At 33.6% G+C, this 14,619-nt stretch overlaps 2 protein-coding genes across 5 annotated transcripts; one reads left to right on the top strand and one right to left on the bottom strand.

The window, feature by feature from the left end:
- Positions 1–418: 418 nt before the first annotated feature.
- Positions 419–5,249, top strand: LOC112775796 (eukaryotic translation initiation factor 6-2). 4 transcript variants are annotated; one of them, XM_025819647.2, is made up of 8 exons: positions 419–987; positions 2,529–2,580; positions 2,757–2,853; positions 2,979–3,064; positions 3,271–3,315; positions 4,344–4,474; positions 4,612–4,722; positions 4,810–5,249. In XM_025819647.2, exons 2-8 carry the CDS (start codon positions 2,571–2,573, stop codon positions 5,065–5,067), a joined length of 738 nt encoding a protein of 245 aa, XP_025675432.1. In that variant the 5' UTR covers positions 419–987; positions 2,529–2,570; the 3' UTR covers positions 5,068–5,249. The 4 variants fall into 4 exon arrangements, with proteins under 4 accessions (XP_025675432.1, XP_072083892.1, XP_025675433.1 ...); XM_072227791.1 differs by having other exon boundaries at positions 547–987; positions 2,351–2,580; XM_025819648.3 differs by lacking the exon at positions 419–987 and adding an exon at positions 1,578–2,016.
- A 1,227-nt stretch (positions 5,250–6,476) lies between these two features.
- On the bottom strand, positions 6,477–12,339 carry LOC112775431 (T-complex protein 1 subunit gamma). The gene is made up of 14 exons (XM_025819036.3): positions 12,122–12,339; positions 11,894–11,945; positions 11,399–11,460; positions 10,615–10,687; positions 10,304–10,371; positions 10,075–10,144; positions 9,662–9,730; positions 9,513–9,584; positions 9,173–9,246; positions 7,927–8,589; positions 7,730–7,855; positions 7,448–7,552; positions 7,299–7,373; positions 6,477–7,021 (listed from the first exon to the last, which is right to left on the bottom strand). The coding sequence occupies exons 2-14, from the start codon at positions 11,916–11,918 to the stop codon at positions 6,830–6,832; spliced, it is 1,674 nt and encodes a 557-aa protein (XP_025674821.1). The 5' UTR covers positions 11,919–11,945; positions 12,122–12,339; the 3' UTR covers positions 6,477–6,829.
- Positions 12,340–14,619: the final 2,280 nt, after the last annotated feature.

Here is a 14,619-nt window from a genome sequence, read left to right as displayed (position 1 = left end):
AAACCTGCACCGCCATTCGCGAGTTTTGGCAGGGCGGAGCAGGCCCATTGAATGAAAGATAATTTTATTTTAGTTTTTTTATAAAATAAAAGAGTGATTAGTACGTACTACAAAAATTATTAATTATATAATTTTTAAACATATTTTTTAATTATTAATTTTATTTATTTTATCTTATATTTTCATATATATATATATATAAATTATGTGACTTATTTTTTAAAATAAAAATATTTTTATTAAAAGATATTATTTTAAATAATTTTATTAAAGTTAAAAATTAAAAAATAATAAAAAATTATATTATAACTTAATTATTTTTATTTAAATTTTTTATTATTATTTTTTAATTAATTTTATTAATTTTTTTGAAAAAAATTAAGCAGACTAAGTCTACCGAGTCACCATACAATAAAATAGACTAGTATTCTGACTTTTGAGCCCAACGGCCTTGATAGAGCGAGACGGGTTACTAGCTTTGCCACCACTACTATGAGCTAGCACTGCTTGACAATGGATTTTGGGGCCTACACCAACTATACTAATGCGTGCATGACAAGGAAAAATAAAAATATCATGACTAATCAGAAAGCCGCTACCGTGGAAGCTGTGTTTAAATCATAGTTCTAAAAAATATCATCACTAATCATAAACCCCGCCCCCTCTTTTCTCTTCTCTCTCAAACGGAACCCTAGCAGCAGGAGCAGCCAGCGCCCCAGTCCCGCTGTTGCCGATCCTCTTCTCCTCGCGTCGCCAGAAGGTCTGCTCTGAGCTGCTGTTGGCGTCGAAATCTCTGTCCTCGTCGTCAAACCCGCCTCTGTCCTCGTTGTCGTCGGCCGCCCTGAACTCGTGTCTCCGTCCTCGTCGTCGAGCCCTCTCCCCCCCTCTCTCTCTCTCTCGTCAAGCCTCTGTCTTCGAGCCCCCTTCTCTCTGTCCGAGCTCACTTTCCTTCTCCATCGCCGTTACTTTCCTTCCTTCCTCGACGCCGTAAGCAAAGCTGCTGATTTTGTTAATTTTACTGTTCTGAGTTGCTGATTTTTCTGTATTTGTTCATTTTTGCTTATTTTGTTAAATTTTGATGGATGATGGTTATGGGTTTTTTTTTGTTAAATTTTCTAAAATAATTTTGTCATTATGTTGTTGCTGATTTTTTGGAATAGTGTTTGTCGCTGATTTTCTGGAATAATGTTGTTGCTGTTTTGTTAAATTTTGTGATGATTATGATTTGTTGCTGTTTCTGAAATAATATTGGAACCTTTACTGGTGATTATGATTTATGATGATGATATTATGATAAGTGTCTTCGTTTAGATGAAAATTTATTTGTTAATGTTTTTTTGTGGTAAAATATTATGTGCTGTCATTTACGTATGTTTTTATTTTCTTTTAGTTATAAATTATATATTAAATTTTTAATAATTTTATCTTATATTTAATTAAGTCGGCTGAATTTTGGTTGAATTTTGGTTGAATTCATTAAATTATTGAACCAATCATTCTATTTGATTATTGACTGGGTCGACTTTTGCAACCTTGGTTTAGAATTTATTTGGGTAAGCTTTTAAAAAAAAAGATTTTTTTTTTTTCGAGTTATCTTTTTTTAAAGGTCTTATAGAAAAATAAAAATAATTTTATGTTTGAGTATCTCATACAAAAAGATATTTTTATTTATCAATTATGTTTAAGTATAATAATATAAAAATATTTTTTTGTTTATTTATTACATAAAAATATTTTTTTTTAAAAAAAAAATTTAAATTATAAATTACAATTTTTTAAAAAAGATATTTTTATTTTTTAAATATTTTTATTTTTACTATTAAAAATTTGTTAAACACACTTAAAAAATAAAAAAAGATATTTTTTATTAAAAAAAAGATTTTTTTATCAAGATATTGCCCCAAACAAGCCCTTAAATAGCTATCGCGTTTGCAATTAAAAAATCAAAAATCAAATACCAAGTACCCAATAGCGGTGCCCTACCCTCCACCTCTTCCGCCACCTTCCACTGTTTAGGTAAACCATAACCACCCCTGCGCTCTTCTTTGCTTATTTTGGAGCTTCGCGTGTGAAGTTATAATATTTTCTTGTTTTGTTATAGCTAGATAATCATAGCCTGGTTGTTGTTGTTGTTCTTCTTCTTCCCTATGTTTGTGAATGGATTATTTTTCATTTGAACTTTATGTATATGAAATATGAATATCTGGTGGTTGGTGCTTAGTAGTAGGTTTAATTTGTGAATGTTCCAGCTGCTATTCAATACAAGCTTGTTGATCTTGTTGGATTGGTTTGGTCTCTAGTTAAAGTAGCTGATATGAAATAAAATCATCAATAGTTGTTGTTGTTCTAGTGTTAGAGTTGAAGCTCTTGGATACTAGGACTTGTGATCATCAACGTTAACAAAAGAAAAAGGGAAGGGAAGAAAGAAAGGGCTTCTACTATATGTTTTTGGATTACATTTAGGTGCATATTGCTATTATTTATTGCTTTATTTTTCATTTGAACCTAACTAGATATTATTGCTGCAGATTCTTAGCTGCAGTTGGGCAAAGATTTTTCTCATCTCTGTCATGGCAACTAGTAAGTGATGAGTCATTACATTTTCACTTGTCTTTAGTCGTTCATTTTGTATATAGTTTGATCATATCAGTTACCGCTTTGATCATCAACACATTATTTTAGGGTCAACTTTAATGGGAAATTATGTGTTTATCTTAGATATGACATTGTACTTGATGGATATTGATTTCCTGCAGGACTTCAGTTTGAGAATAATTGTGAAGTTGGAGTCTTCTCGAAACTTACCAATGCCTACTGTTTGGTTGCCATTGGGGGTTCTGAAAATTTCTACAGGTTCCATTCTTTATGGCTTAGTGAAAATATACATACTTCCCCGGTGGATTCAAGTTATTTTTGAGCTTGTTGAAATTGTAAAAGTGGATCTCTTGATGAATAAATTGATGTGTCTTTTCATGCAGTGCCTTTGAGGCTGAGTTAGCAGATGTTATCCCTGTTGTCAAAACCTCCATTGGTGGAACTCGTATCATTGGTCGTCTTTGTGTTGGTAAAGTTTTTCTCTTGGCTTGTCAAATCTCAATTGATATCAATCTTTAAATTGTGAAGGCTTGAACTATCGAAATACTGATAAGAGATGACTACATTTTTTCCCCTTCTAGAAAAACAAGCAAGAGATGGTTACCTTAGTTTCTTCTATTAATTGATTATTGCATTTTAGACCTCTTATTAACTGGACTTTCTTTTGGTGTGCAGGAAACAAGAATGGTCTTCTCTTGCCGCATACCACAACAGACCAAGGTTTTTCTTAATTTCTGATTTTCTGATTAATATGTTTCATGTTAATTTTATTCTTAGTGTATTTGATTCCAATGCCATGGTTGCATGTTAATTTGTATCCTGGGTGCATGTTGATTTGTATCCTTAGTGTTGTTAGATGCGATTTGGTTGTTGTGTTGTATCTTGTCAAAACATCTTGTTGATTGGTGCTTGGTGCTACACCCTCTTTCAAGAGGAGAAATTAAAATTCACCATACCTATTTTTATCACTAAAGTAATCTGTGTTCTTTTTCGATAGTGTTGTCAAACTAAGGTGGCATTTATTTTTCGGAACTGTAGATGGTTGGAGATTATCTTTTAACGGAAAACAAAAAGCTGTATACAAGTTTCTACTAACTAGTGATTTTGGTTATCTTGCATGTTACATATCTCCATGTTTTGCAGTGTGGGAGTTGATTATAAGTTAATTCTCTAGTGTACAATTTTGGTATGTCCTGATGTCTCGTAGATCCATGGTTTCCGAAATTGATTTTTGGAAACAATCAAACAATATTGTAGTGATTTAAGTGCATAACCCTCACATAAAACTATTAATTTTCCACCACTCTAACAGTCTCATGTGAGGGATTATGCTCCTGAACCACTACCACATTATCCAAAGGCACTTTTTAGAATGTTGTTTAGCATTTGAGCAGTGATGTGTTGAGTTCTGTTTTGTTAGCACAGGTAAGATAGTTATCAATTACCCATATCATAAGAACTATTTCTAAGATTTCTCAATAGTTGTAAGTGAACAACAAAAGCAATACCAAACAAGCTGCCAAATTACAGGCTACCTATCTTGTTGATTCCAAGCATCTGGAATTGTTATAAACATTGTTTCCAAAATTATTCTTGATGTTTGCCGTGGTTGTATCAGTTTACTTGTCTTGGATTGTTTCTTAGTAGCATTTTCCTCATATATGGCATATCCATTGTTCAAGTATGCTCGTCATGATATTGTACTGACTCATCGTACTTGATCGTTTTTGCCACGGCTGTTGCTGAAGAACTTCAACATTTGAGGAATAGTTTACCCGATCAAGTTGTTGTTCAACGCGTAGATGAAAGATTGTCGGCTCTGGGAAATTGTATAGCATGTAATGACCATGTTGCCCTCGCACACACCGATCTCGACAAGGTAGATTGTCTTGTTATAGATTGTAGCTTTTTCTCTCTCCTATCTATGCTAATCCTTGATACATATTTAAGATTGTATAGACACTTCTTCACATGATTTTACAATGCTTTAGTATTTACGTTGAAATTGGTGTTCAGGAAACTGAGGAGTTAATTGCAGATGTTCTTGGAGTAGAAGTTTTCAGGCAAACTATCGCGGGCAACATTCTTGTTGGCAGTTACTGCGCCTTATCAAACAGGGGTGGTTTGGTAAGCACAAGATGTTCTCTTCAAAATTGTAACTTAGATATGTGTACAACATTGCTATATATGAATATGACCGTACCCTTGGTTCAGGTTCACCCACATACTTCAATTGAAGACTTGGATGAGCTTTCGACCCTTCTTCAGGTGCCCTTGGTGGCTGGGACTGTCAACCGTGGCAGTGAAGTAATAGCAGCCGGCATGACAGTAAATGACTGGACAGCATTTTGCGGGTCAGATACGACGGCAACGGAACTGTCCGTGATTGAGAGTGTTTTCAAGCTGAGAGAAGCACAGCCCAATGCAATTGCGAATGAGATGAGGAAATCTCTCATTGATAGTTATGTATGAGTGATAAAACTGTAGCCACTTTGCATACCGTAGTGTTCTGCTTATTTTGTGCTAAGGTATTAAAGTTTTGGTGATAGCTTTTGTGATATTTTTCTATTTTTCCTTTTGTGGAACAACTTGGTCATAGTGTGTCGTCTAAATTATAAACACTTAATTCAATCAAGAATTTTGGCTTTAATTAATTGTATGTGTCATGCTCTATTTTGTTATTTTATTGAGTTTGCGGTGATCCATGAATCTATAGCTACCGGTGCATGACTGCGTGCACTTGCGTTACATGGGCTTGATATATATATAAGTAAAGGTTATCACCACGCGTGTATATTTTGTATTTTATTTAGTAGTATCTTTTTATTTTTCAAATTAACATAAAATAAGAATTAGGGTTAAAAAATGGTCCATTACCAGTTTACCACTATAACTTGTAACGTTTTTAAGATTTGGGAGAGGCATTGAAGTCATTTATCATAACCAAACTCATTTACTAGCTATCATATTGATTCATATAAATTTTTATAAATTTACGAAGATTATTTACACAAATTTGATAGTCACACACACATAATTTGGTTCAATAGAATTTCTTTTGTAATAATCTACTCTATTGCTATTAATGTAAAGAAAAAGTTGGACAACTCTTAGTTCTTGAAACTAGGAATGCTTCAAGGTATAGAGAGGGCGTTCCTAAAAAATTTGAGGTTAATACACCATTAGTGAAAGAGGTAGATGTATTAAGTACCCATTGTTGTGAAGGAAAAATAGAGTATCGCTTTCTTGTTCTTGAAGTTGGAATTGCTTTGAAATCATTAAATCACTTGGCCAGTATCTTTAAAGATTAAGAGTATACCATCTCGATGAAGAGCCTGTAAATTTATTAAGGTTTAACAACATTGCATTAATTATTCTTTCAATCCTGCTACTTCTACACCCTTTATAATAAAGTGTTTTGACACTAATATTTTCTTCATAACCAAATATGCATTCTCTTTATTTTGTTAAAAAAATTTATTTAAATACACAATCAATTAACAACTGTATATGAGTATCAAGAGTGTTTAGATATAACTAGTATTTTTCTTATTTTTAAAGTATCAAGAGTGTTTAGATATAACTAGTATTTTTCTTATTTTTAAAGAGTAAGTTATCATAATTTTTTTCCTCATCTTTGTTATTATAATTGTGTAAGAGGGATAAGAATTATATGTTTTATATGTATATAATATTTATAAGTTATTTGTATAAGAATATTTAGGCGCGTTGCATCATTCCATAAGTTTCCTCAAGATCCATGATGCGGAGGTGTGAATAGTTATATGGTGATGCGGAAGTGTAAATGATTATGTGGTGATCCAGAGTTATGACAAAAAAAAAGGAAATAGGAAGTAATTAACATAGTAAAGTTTTCCAACTTAGCAAATGACCCAAGTCAACCGATTAAAATGAAACTAAAAAATCTGACTACGACTCTTAATAAACACTGTATTTGCATACAAAAAGAAATGCCTTTTCTAAGCAGTGAAACCGAAAATTTTCCAGTGGCATTTGCAAAAAATCTCAAAAATGAACAATCATTGTAGAACCAAATATTGTATGGATGACGAGAAACGGTCTGAATTTACCCTAGCAAAACATTAAAGGTACAAAGCAAGCTCCAAATCAAGAACTCAAAACTTAACAAGAGACTAGACTGAAAAGCTCAGCAAGACCTAACAAAGGGTCAACTCTATATGTCAAAAAAGCACCAGTCAGCTTAGTCATGTTCTCAGTCAGGTAGAATTTGCTCGCCATCGGCATCTACCTCAGTCTCAACCTTGGGCTTCGAAGGACCCTGGCCTGCTCCAGGGGCCTGCCTCTTCTTGATTCCACTCACTACATCGTCAATCCGGAGAAGCATGCAAGCAGCTTCGACTGCAGTCTTAAATGTTTGTGCCTTCACGTTGTATGCATCCCAGATCTAAGATCATATTAAGAAAAAACAAAACAATTCAGAGATCATTCACATGCTGTATCAGTAAATCACTTGAAACGATGTATATATGTACATAATGAAATCTAGTATAGATGCTCGTGAAAAGCAAAGGGAAAAATTGAGTAGGGTATTGTCTTCTCTATTCAGGAGTGAAATAACTGAAGCCTGTCGGACATAATTCTAATATGATAAGACTAACATTGGTTGGGAAATGGTTATTGGTTGTTTTCGGAATATGTCAAATTAAAGAAAATTAATGCACCTTAGCTTCTTTCATGTCAGTGATGGCACCAGTATTTCCATCTATGCCAACCCACGCATTCTCTCCATTCGCATGCTATATTCCAAAACACAAAATTATACATGCTCAACAAAAAAATCATCTAGAAATGAAATTTCGAAAGTTCTTACTTTTCCCTGTAGTGCAGTCATAGTCCTGATGACGTTAATTCCACAATTTTGTGCCAAAGTACGAGGTATAGCCTCAAAAGCAATGGCAGCTGCTTCATATGGCCACTGATAGTCAACAAGGATACGTAAGTGAAAACCAGATTAAACTACAGCTACGGGACGATAAAAAAAGCCTACCATAGAACTTAAGGGCAGGGGCAAGATTACACTCACCTTCAGCTACGGGACGATAAAAAAAAAGCCTACCGTAGAACTTAAGTGAAGGGGCAAGACTACACTCACCTTCTCTATTCCTTGAACTGATGAACTCTTCTGCTTCAAAGTCGCTGATACAGTCAACTCGGTAGCACCACCTCCAGGAACAAGATTTGGGTTTTTTATTATATTCCTTGCAACAGACATAGCATCCTGTCATGAAAACATCATTTAGGAAGCAGTTACCAAATCTACAGGTTCTCAGTACCAATCAACAAGCATACCTGTAAGTTTCTTTCAACTTCATTCAAGAGATCCTTACTAGCTCCCCTCAATAGTACAGTACAAGCTTTAGGGTCTTTGCATTCAACAATAAATGCAAAAAACTCATCTCCGATTTTCTTTACTTCAAATAACCCGGCGCCAGTACCAACATCAGATTCCTGTAATTCATCTGGTCTGTTCACAATAACAGCACCACATGCTTTTGCAATTCTATTATTATCAGTTTTCCTCAGCCTTCTGATAGCACTCACTCCATGCTTGCTAAGATAATGGCATGCCAAATCACTAAGGCCCTTCTCTGTAATCACTAAATCAGGTTTAAACTTCAATATTTGCATGCAAAGCTCCTGAATGTATTCTTCTTCCATCTTCAACAAGAGACTCCAGTCTTCTTCTCGGAGAAGTTCAGCATTTGTTTGGTTTTCACCCTTTTTATACTCAAGGGGACTGTCAAGAAGGATGATGCGTGGGTTAACAATTTTTCTCCTCATTTTGCCAGGGGCAACCACATCTTTGTTTATCATAACTCCTTTAAGAACTTTGGAATCCTCCAGCTGCCCACCAGGTACCTTCTCAACCTTAATATAATTTTTTATATCTACATCTCTCAAGCCTTTGCCAAGATCAACACCCACTGTGGTAGTAGCATCAATAGCTAAATCCTGGAAATTAACCACACAGATATAGAATTATTATCCAGACGTTTAAAGTCATGAAAAAATTATTTGGGTTCACAGTATCATAAGGTTTTAATAACATTAACTCGAAGCAAATTAAAAATGTGAAGTCAAGAGCCAAAGGACGGGAATAATTTCCAAGACTTGTTTGCTACATTTGCATGCACCTGAATATTAATAATGTATACTTATAGCTATGCAAACATGAGCCATCCCAATTATTCCATATTCCAACCTAATTATACAAAGATAACTCAACCTACATCTTGTGTATATGCTGACAAAAATAATTCAGCCTCTAGACAATATGCTCAAATTACAACATGAACAAAAAAGTTGTATTGATCAAAATAACAAATGAATTTTTATAAGTTCATTCATGGCTGATGAAACTTATGCTTCACAATTTCCCTTCAACTAACACTGAAAGTATTATGCCCGTTTATTGATGGCTTTAAAAACTATCCATAAGCAAGAAAGATCCAGCCAACAAATAAAAAGATATATAAGGTGGACGGGGGAAGACAACAAATTTAAAAATCTAGGAGAAAGAATAATGTATACTCACAGCAATTAAATCCCCAAATTGACTAGTGAATTTGGTACCTATGCAGCTTTTAACTAGCCCCAGCATTGTGGATCCTGCAGTTTTATCCACATGAAGAATGTGTAAAGATGAGACTACATGTAGGGGATTACAGAAATAATATAGATCAATTATATCAGAGTATCAGACAAAATAACTTCAAAATGGTAATGGCATCTGTTGAGCATACATCATACTCAGATAGTAACAAGTCACAAACTCACCAAATCAACAAAAGTAAACAATGTAATTTGTGGAAAGTGTAATCGGTAAGAAACTCAAGCAAACAAAATAAATAGATAAATGTGGCAGCAATACTTACTATCTTTAGTATCAATAGGCATTGCAATTTTGTCAAGAACAGCAATGGCATCCTCCAGAGCTTTGTTGTAAGCTGCAGATCACAAAGTGATGGAGTCATCAAATACAATAGCAACTGCTTAGAAAAGATCCAGAAGCAAATATAATTACCTCGGCAAATGACTGTGGGGTGATAATTCTTCTCAATGAAAGCTTCAGCAACATGAAGCATCTCACCAGCTGTAAATATATTAAACATATAAAGTGTGTGGAGAAAATGAGGAAGTATTGCTCAATAAATCAAATGAGATTATAAGATGAACAACAAAATATGGAATTCACCAATCATGACTTGTTACTCAACCATACAGAAATAAAGTAAACAAAGCTGTGCAACAACTGTCCTTCACTCCTTCCAGTCTCAATTCATAACAATATCAACAGTTAAAAGAGTAATGGTAGAATGGATCCGCATGAAGTAAAGCACCAGGTGAGAATTCCTTACAAAAACAGGATCTTTTCCCACTAGGTGAAAAATCATTATTTGAGAAAAGGAATAAGAAAACAAAATACATAAGATATACCAAGAATGATGACAGATGTTGTTCCATCTCCCACTTCTTCATCTTGGGTACGACTCAATTCAATCATAGACTGCAGCATTGCAAATAAGAGTGCAGTATTAGAAATTTCAAACCAAGCTGTAACTGAAACCTAAATATCTTTGCATATGCAGAAAACCGTGTTTTCATAAATTTCTTCTCAGAATGCAAGCAAATATCAATGAAGTAAAGTTAGAGAGGTAATTCATACCTTTGCAGCTGGGTGAGCAACATCTAATTCACGCAAGATAGCATTTCCATCATTTGTCACCACAATTCCTATTAGTTGAGGAAAAAGAATGGGGTATCAGACAAATATGTAGAAACAAAATCCAAGATTGCAAATGAACAGTTATACTAAAAACAAATAGAAGAAATTAATAATATCAGGGAAGAGTATTACTTCAAAGAATGCTCAATATCGTTATGTTAAAAAATAATTTAAAGATGAAAGTTATCATGACATGGAAGAATCGTAAATAGCATCAAGTCAAAAAGTATTATGAATGAGAAAATACTGACCACCCCCAGCATCAAGCAGCATTTTTAACATCGATCTAGGTCCCAAGGTTGTACGAATTATATCAGCAACGGCCTGGCAGGGAGCAAGCATATTAGAAAACTAAAAAAAGATAACTAGAGAACAGATTACATGAAATCCAGATAATCCACAATTAAAGTTCTAACACAAATACAATAGCACATGCTATCTGTTGCATGATTTACTTTACTAAATCCTCAACATATGTAAGCATATCAGTCCCAGAAAAAGAGAAAACATTGCACACCATAATTGTTTCGGAAATTTGGGATTGTACATTGAAAACACAATGAGTTCAAACAGAACAAACAAAAATGGTCCAGAACTTACAAATTCTTGGAAACAGAAACCTGGACGTATAAACTAAAAACAGAAGATAATTTTAAATTATATTCTCATGAGTTTCTAACTTATATTCTTCAAATAGTGTATAGATGGTTTTACATCAGTCCAAGAAATTAATTTAAAGGGAAGACCGAATACGACCACTTTTGTCGAGTCACATTGTACCTCAGTTAGTGAATGAAATGTCACAATGCACCTTAACCCAAACTATAATACTATATATATATCTATGTGACTACTTCCCCGTAAGGACAACGGGTATAAATAAAAAAACTGCAAAAACCCCCCTCTTTGCCTATCTCTATGATTTAAACTTTTATTTTTCATCCAAGGGGGAATCTTTGAGGCATAAAATGTCAAGAAGACAATCACACAAAAATCTAAACCAGAAAGTTACACTCAATAGTCAATATCTCATACCTTTGATGCATTGATATTAGCATGCTGCACCTTGCTACCAGACTCACGCTTCAAATTGTCCTCTGCTCAATTTCAACACATATTTGATGATCGATCAGTACCCAATGAAAGGCTCATAATGCATAACCGAAAAAACCCTCAATTTAGTGAATAAATATCATGAAAGTTAAAACTTGAGAATACCACACAAGAAAAATGAGAACAACAAAAAAAGAAAAAATACTTAAACAGAAATGATACACTTGCTGATTTAATATTGAAAATTAACTAAACTTGGTTTTTTACTTTTAACTTCAAAAAAAATCACTTCAGAGGAAATTTCAATAGAAAATTAAACTCAATGGCACTCCAAGTAATAGTTTAAATCAGATCAAGTAATAATCCACCGCGAAAGTCAAATTAAATAGAGATTCAGATCAATTACCAACAACAACAACAACAACAATAATAATAATAATAATAATAATAATAATAATAATAATAATAATAACTCACTGAGAACTAGAACCGGGGCCTGCATGATTTGAAAGTAGGAGGACCTGCGTTGCTGCACAGAAAAACAAGTTAGGTTCAATCACAGCAATGAAACGACGGCGTTTAATCGACGTTTAGAAAAGAAGGTAGCAGATAGATATGTATGCTACGAGAAAGGGGGAAATGTGACGGTGTGAATCGGAAGAGGGTTCAGCGGATCAGAAAGAAGAAAGGGCATAGTTCAGGTACCTGGTTTTGGTAGAAGAAAAGGCAGCTAGAGCACACAAAGAAGAAGAAGAAGAAGAAGAAGAAGAAGAAAACTTTTTCCTTTTTTCGCAGTTGCAGGATGCAGGTCGAAGTGAAGTGACAGCGCAAGTGAGAGACACTCTCAGGGTTCTTCCTTCCGCCAAAACCCTTCTTTCTTCACTTCCACTTTACCCTTTCTCTTTCAAGTATTCTTTTTCTTTCCTATTTAAACATAGAAAAAAATACTGCAAGATTTAATTTTTAGTTTTCGATTAAAAAAACGTAATTTAATTCTACAATCGTATTGTTGTAAATTCACATTAATTTAGCCAATGGCATAGTTTACCCATACTCAATTAAGATGTTGCGGGTTCGAGTCTCTTATCTTTAATAAAAAAAATTCACATTAATTTAAAGATGAGTTTAGTTAACACGAATTCTAAAATATGCTTATTATTTGTAAAAAAATTTAAATATTTTTATTTTACAAAAATATATATTTAAATAGGTCCTTAAAAAATTTTTTGCGAATATTTTTGTCTTTAAAAAAATTTTAGTAGGTTGAGGTCCCTAAATTTAACAAAAATAAGACATATAGATTTTTATATCACATTTTTAAGGATCTATTTATACAAATGAAAAGAATAGATCTAATTAAAGTAAACAGCAGTTCTTGCTTCTAATTTCTGTTCTTTTGATTTTTTGAGCTGCCGCAGATGAAGCTTGTCATCAGAGAAAGCAAGCTACTGCCACCAACTCTTAATTAAGCCGTATCCTCTTCCTTGTTCTGATTTCAATTTTTTCATTTTTGAAACCATAACACTCTCATCTTTACTCTAATTCTACTTTGTTTCTTTGCCATATGCTTGTTTTAATCATGGTGGCCTATATCTTTATTTTAGCTCAGTCCCTTTTTGGCTTCTATTTTCTGCTACAATTGGGTCGAGTATTGACGCTGGTGTTGCCATGGGACTGTTGAAGCCGCTGCTGCTTCTGATTTTGTTATCTTGGTACTGGTCTGATCTTTTCCTTAGGATAGATCCATTTACACATTCTGTTTTGTCACTGCTATGGTTGCCATGTTCAGGTTTTAATTCAATTTTAGTCCTTGCTTTGTTTTGAATTCCTAGGGCTGTAATTGCTTTTGATTCCGATCCAATTTGAATCCTCTGTTTTGCTGCAACCATGGCCACCGCTGTGAAGGCTAACATTGTCGTTGTTCTGGTTGCTGCCACTACCGTTTCGGTTCCGTGAAAGTCAGCGCTGCTGCCATGAAACTAAAAGAGAAAGGAGTTGTCATGTTTAATCTATGTGAACTCGGCTAATCGCGGTAGGGGGTTTAATTTAAACGGTTTTTAATTTAAGAATGTCCAGAAAGTTTATTGAATAACTGCAAATAGGTTTAATTGTTGTAAGTAATTGATTTGGTTAGATGAATGTTGAATTGTGGCTGCGATTGTGATTGAATTTGTGAATTTTGTGAAATTGATTTATTATATGTGGATTATGAATTGTTGATGAGTGTTTGTTGAGAATCCTGAATTTTGATAGGTTATATTGGATTGATTACCGTTGAGTTAGTTATTTGATATATTGTAATGATGGTAAACTTGGTTGATGATTGTTTTGAAATTGATTTTGAGAGGTATTGAAGGTTGACTCTTGAAATATTAAACTTTTTTGTTGAAAATCTTATTTTATGCATTACTTTTAAACGAAGTTAGAAATTTTGAAAAGCTATAACTAATTCTGTGATGATCAGAATTGCATGAGACCAAGTCTAGGTTAAACTTGAGAATACATGAAACTGGTTTGGAAAATTTAAGGCATTTTCGTTAAATATACAATTTATGACAAATTTTTGAAATCAGGTCGTTGAATCTGTCTTGCTGCAGAAAAATTCGAACAGGGTAGCAATTTGGTTGTCTTGCTGCGACTCCTACGAGCTGAGTTTTGAAGCGAAAATAATTTTTTTTTAAAACTTGATTAACTTGGTTTATTACTCTAAAACTTCAGAATTTTAGGAGTTAAGGATTGGGAGTTGTAAGTTTTTGAAAATTGGTGGTCAAAGTTGGAAAGAATCAGTTTTCAGCAAGTTATGCATCAACTTCCAATGCTTGTAACTCTTAGAATTGAATAGCAATTGGGTTGCAACCAAGACACACTTGTTGCTAGATAATTTAGGATTTTCCAAACCAAAATTTAGCTCAATTAAAGTTTTGTAGTAAAAGTTATGTAAGTTGAAAGATACCAAGCTTGCTGATTTCTAAAACAGGTTTTGACTTATTTCTACCTAACTTCCAAGCTATATAACTTTTTTTATTAAAAATGGTACTGACCTGAAACTAATTGAAAAATAAATCTTAACAAGTTAAGCTGAATCATATTAATTTTGAAGGTCATTGGATTTAATTTGGATTTTATACGGAATTTTGAATATTGAACGCCGCTGCTGTTTTCTAGTTTTTAAGCACTGCAGAGCAGTCACGGTTTTTCTTTTA

The sequence above is a fragment of the Arachis hypogaea genome, chromosome 19 (genome assembly GCF_003086295.3).
Source record: "Arachis hypogaea cultivar Tifrunner chromosome 19, arahy.Tifrunner.gnm2.J5K5, whole genome shotgun sequence".
Classification (NCBI taxonomy): Eukaryota; Viridiplantae; Streptophyta; class Magnoliopsida; order Fabales; family Fabaceae; genus Arachis; species Arachis hypogaea.
This window is presented reverse-complemented; position numbering and strand designations above follow the sequence as displayed.